This window comes from Olea europaea, chromosome 3 (assembly GCF_002742605.1).
Source record: "Olea europaea var. sylvestris chromosome 3, O_europaea_v1, whole genome shotgun sequence".
NCBI lineage: Eukaryota > Viridiplantae > Streptophyta > Magnoliopsida > Lamiales > Oleaceae > Olea > Olea europaea.
Window position 1 is genome coordinate 19,892,871 of NC_036239.1, and position 5,043 is coordinate 19,897,913.

The window sequence follows — 5,043 nt, forward strand, 5'->3', positions numbered from 1 at the left end:
TGACATTTTCCTTTCACTTTTTCCTCTCTGTGTTTTCCTAGAAATTGCCTATGGAAAAAATGATGCTACCACAATTTTATTGTGACAATAATATTACATTGGGTGACATGATTTGGAAGCACCTATTATTTTTACATCAAAGTCACAATATACCAGTGAAATATTAGATAGTCCTACATTTTTCTCTACTAGGAAAAGAAAACACGGACTAGGAATATTGTAGAGAGTTCCATCTATCCTACATGGTAAAACCAATCACTAACAGAAGTGAACCTTCAAATCACAAGCAATTTCGCCAAGCAAAATTACTTTACAGAAGAACTTGAGCATCATCTTCTGACTAATCGTCATCCTCCGAATCTGTAACAGGGATTGCTTAGTGTTATTAAATATATGTAGAAAAATGCTTTTTGATTTGGAAAAAAATAAACAAATCTTTTGCTCATGATGCAATATTTCTATAATTGTGCATCAAAGTCATCACTAGATGAGAAAAATGTGAGTTCAAGAAATACTATTCTGGTGTCAGTTTGTAGCAAATATACAAATGCGATGTCCAAGAGCATATTGCATTCTTATGTCTTTTGATTGGCTTCAGTTACACAATTATGTTGCATCACAAAAGGGATTTCCTCTGAAGAAGAAATTGAGAGATTTTTCGGCATTTCTTTTTTGGCAAGAGGAAAACTTGTAATGACATAATTATAATCTGCATATTTAAATTAAATGAAGGTTTTTCCGAATGGTTTTCGCACGGAGACGAGCAAACTCGCCAAAAAAAAAAGAAAAAAGAAAAAATGAAAGCAATATATCAGGGGGAAATTAGCCAAGGAGGGAACAATTAAACATTAATTTGAAATAACACAATACCATGCCTACCTGATCTTATATCTTCTCCAACTTTTCCTCTATTCTTCAGTTGTCTTCTGATCATTGAGCATATTAGAATCCACCAATAAACATGGAAAACGAGCAGCATCAATAGCATTGTATTGAAGACATAATATATTGCCATGTGATATGGCTCTGACAGGTTCAGGACTTCGCACAAGTAGTAGCTGGGGAATGGCAACCAAAAAATTGCAATTAGAGGAGAGGTACCAAATGTTGTATTTTTACATTATCAAAATTGAAACTAACCTTGAGGATCGTATAACCCAAAATGGAAAGAATACCAGCCTTAGTGTAAACCATGAAATGGCAAACAATCCAAAGCACACACTAGCTCCAAGCTCATTTTCAGAATATTTAAAAACCTTAGCAGCTTCAAGAAATACATCACTTGCATCATGCAATGCAAGAATCACTGCACCTGCCCGAAAGAACCTATATAGAATGAACATCCATATACTCTATTAGTTCGAATATATGTATCAATTAAAATTTGAATAGGAAAAATATTCAAATAATTTTAAAGTTGCATGTTTGTTCACAGTAGTTCACGTCAAGATGATTAGATGCGAAAAATTCGAACCAGAGAGGCAGATTAATATAGAGGAATGATACAAGGACCTATCTCATTCCTTTCGTTTACTAATCTGTAAAATCACATCAGAAGTTCAATATTTTCCAGCAACAATAAGAAGCAGATGAAGCAAAAAGATACCTTGCCATGTATGAGTAAGCAATCAGAATAACAGTGACAACATGATGAGACATCATAACAGAGAAATCCTTCCGCCTTGTTTCCCAGGTAAGGAGGGCAGCAGAGCTATAGATGTAGAAGCCACATTGGCACATATAAATGAGGGTCAAAGGAGGCCTGAAATGGATAATGCAACAGCTAAGTTTAAATATACAGCACACCATCAATACATGTATGTCCTAAAAGGCACGCAACAATGCAGTTTGGCAGCCTTGTTAGCACGCATTGGTAAATGTGGGTACAAGACTAGTAGTCTATTCGTTTGAATACTTTGAACAATGTGATTATAGTGTTATTGACCAAAAAAAAAAAAACAGAGAAAAATAAAGAACTTATACTTTGATATATAACTTTTGCACGTTTGAGCTTAGTACAATAAGTATCTTGAAACGTTTTCTAACCTCTTCATCAAACATTACCCTCAAAAAATAAGATGCTAGCAAATGGCACCTTACCAATGCATTTGGAGGAAAAATACCCAAAACAGAATACTCTCATTCATCATTGAACTGAACCATGTTAAAAATTGAAAGCACAAAACCATTTTGAGATAAATGATCCAAGAAATCGTTTACACTAATTCAGTGCTTAGGCACACAATAGCCAGGTCCAAAAAATGGCTCCAAAAAATTTAAATAAAAGCTAAAATGTAAAATTAAAGGCACTTTTTAGCGCCTAAGTTTGCATGGAACGCGTTAAGGTCAAAAGAGGAGTTGGTCGCCTTTTTTTCACGCCTTTTGCATATGCGTGGCATTTTGAAAATGTTTCATGCCTAACAAAAGAGCTTGAAAAACCAAAATTCACGGGTTTAATCATAGCCAGTAGAGGAATTCAAATTTCTAAAAATTAGAACTTTCGACAACTTGGTCGTGATTAAAAGCATATTGGATATGCCAACAAAGTCACTAAACCCTGAGTACACCAACACCTTATCCTTCATTTAGAAATTAAACTTATAAATATTTTATAGATTCCATCAAATTTCAACAACGTATTCACAATATTCCATATTAATATTTAACAAGATATATATTTACATTGTACACGTACAAATGCGCCTGTAGCTCAGTGGATAGAGCGTCTGTTTCCTAAGCAGAAAGTCGTAGGTTCGACCCCTACCTGGCGCGTTTTTACATTTTAAATTTTACAGCCGTTAAACTCGGAAAAAGCTCCACGTGGCAACCAACGAGACCAGATGTAGCAAAATTCCGGTGATATCAAGTGTCGTCCGAACAATTATCCTCTGGCAAGAGTGGACGACAGTAAAACCTAGCTCCCATTTTATCGGCCATTAAAACCCTAAAACTGTTTACACTTTGTTACTATAGATAAAAATTTAATTTTCGTATTCTTTTTTGTTCAATTTTGAGCTCTTCCAGCAGCCATGAAGGCGTTCGAGGTCGGTGGCACTACTCTCTCTCTTGCTCTCTTCACTGACGTCACCAATACTAAGTACGCCCTCTTCTTCTTTCTAAATTTCTATACACTCTATATTACATACGCGACGTTCGTTATTATTATTATTATTTTTAATAATTACTGCGTGAATTGTGGTTCTTAAGAAATGTACAGCTGTTTGCAGTGATTTATTAATGGGCAGTGCTGGGCGTACAGGGGGAAAAGGTTTGTGCTTTTGAAAATGTTCTACGTGTTTGGTTCTAGGAATTCTATAAAAATCATCCTCGTGATATTGTACCTTAGGATTGAGGAGCAATTGAATTTTTTGGACATAAAGACAGGCTAGTCCTGTCTTGAATGTAGTTTCTGTTTTTTGGTTGAGTTCCAAGTATATAAGGCATTTCAGTTGAAGCGAGGAATTAATATCAACAAAGCGTTCTTTAGTTTCTGTTGACTTCGGTTTTTTGTAGGGACGACGTGTCCAGCAAATCCCAATTCCTCTCATATCTGCGTAGGCGTAGCCTCTTCCTGTGCATTTGGACAAATAGTTAGAGCACACAGCTTTCTCTGGTTGTGGGAGAGGTCAAGAGCACTTTAATGGTTAAGTCAATCTATTTGTGAGTGAATATTTGGGTGTGGGACATTCTAAATATGCGAGTCACTATAAAAAGGCATTTGGATCTGAGAGAGAGAGAGAGAGATAGAGCAACTTTATAGTTGAATGTATAAGATTGCATTACCTTCAAATGACACTAAGCGTGAGCTTTTAAAGTAATAGAGGAGAAATTACCGCCATTAAATGAAGAGACACGTGGCCTCATCCTGAAGGTCAAGGCGCCGTGTCATTCTATCAATCCTAGGCTCACGTGCATTTAATGTTCTAACCATTTGCAAAACTATGCCTAGCTTGTAAGGATTATACTTGACATTTTGACTTATGAAAGTGTTCTCAACTAAGATTTTGATGAATTTTAAAAGATTATGAATCTTGATGAATTTCATGGATTTGAATCGATTTTCACAAGTTTCATAATAATCTCATCAAATATGGTGAAATTTCAAAAGATTTGGTAATATGTATTTTTAAGCTTGAAATCCATCCAAATTTTTTAAAGTCCGTCTATTAATGAAATTCTTATAAATTTACTAGTTATTGAGGATACCTAAATTTTAAAAAATTTCATTGAATTTCGTTAAAATCTCAATTGTGAATACCTAAATTTTAATAAAATCTCAATTGATAGACACCTAACTTTGGAAAGATTTTTAAAATCTATCATAATATTAATTAAGGAACCCCTTTAATAGACTGGTTGCGAGTGGTCACATCATCCAATCATGGAGATCTTGTACGAAAGATCCTTGAGCTCCTCGCATCGCCTTGTTCACGAGGGTTCGACAGATTTTGCCACGTGGGTTTTGTGACGTGGAGTGTGGGCCTGGTTTCGCTTATTGATTGGCTGCCACGTGGCCATATTTTAGAGCCTCGCTGGAAGAGGTGTATCCGTTGTGAATATTAAAAAAGATCGCTCTGATTTTGGTTGGTTATGGAAATTCTAGATGGCTCCGACTTGTTTCCTAATTCTCATTTAAGAATTTTTCATGTATCATTTGTTTGCAAATTTCTTGATTTTGTGTTTATAGGTGATATGCCTGGGATGATATGCTTTTTTCTGTAGCATATGATCAGATTGATTACACAGTCAACTGTCACAGAAATTTTTACCGAAAATGAAAACTGTGAATATTGTGCTCTCCATTTGAATACAACTTTGTATCTTTGCATTGAACTTTGAAAAAGGAGGGAAGTGATTATTTTCATTAGTTTCATTAAAAACTACATGCACGAGAAACTGTTTCCAACAAATCTTGTGTGTATATTCCATTGTGCTGGTTTCGAGCTTGCATGATGTTTGCTCAATGCTATATTCCACTGGGGAAGGAGGGTGGAGAACAGTTTATGTTGAGAAGTTTTGAGAAGAAACTGACGAGTTTTTCTG

General features: G+C 35.3%; 1 protein-coding gene and 1 non-coding gene across 2 annotated transcripts; one reads left to right on the forward strand and one right to left on the reverse strand.

Annotated features, from left to right (window-relative positions):
• Positions 1-51: 51 nt before the first annotated feature.
• LOC111389098 (LAG1 longevity assurance homolog 2-like) lies at positions 52-1,930 on the reverse strand. The gene is made up of 4 exons (XM_023013953.1): positions 1,607-1,930; positions 1,141-1,326; positions 880-1,058; positions 52-360 (listed from the first exon to the last, which is right to left on the reverse strand). The coding sequence occupies exons 1-4, from the start codon at positions 1,807-1,809 to the stop codon at positions 341-343; spliced, it is 588 nt and encodes a 195-aa protein (XP_022869721.1). The 5' UTR covers positions 1,810-1,930; the 3' UTR covers positions 52-340.
• A 769-nt stretch (positions 1,931-2,699) lies between these two features.
• On the forward strand, positions 2,700-2,772 carry TRNAR-CCU. The gene has a single exon. It is a non-coding gene; the product is annotated as a tRNA-Arg (tRNA).
• Positions 2,773-5,043: the final 2,271 nt, after the last annotated feature.

What these genes read in the sequence shown, in the direction of transcription:
- LOC111389098 (XM_023013953.1), bottom strand. Translation starts at nt 1,809, where the DNA reads ATGGTGTGCTGTATATTTAAACTTAGCTGTTGCATTATCCATTTCAGG. An exon ending in GCTTACTCATACATGGCAAG is followed by an intron (nt 1,327 to 1,606) that starts GTATCTTTTTGC and finishes CATTCTATATAG; the next exon opens with GTTCTTTCGGGCAGGTGCAG. An exon ending in TGGAGAAGATATAAGATCAG is followed by an intron (nt 361 to 879) that starts GTAGGCATGGTA and finishes TCCCTGTTACAG; the next exon opens with ATTCGGAGGATGACGATTAG.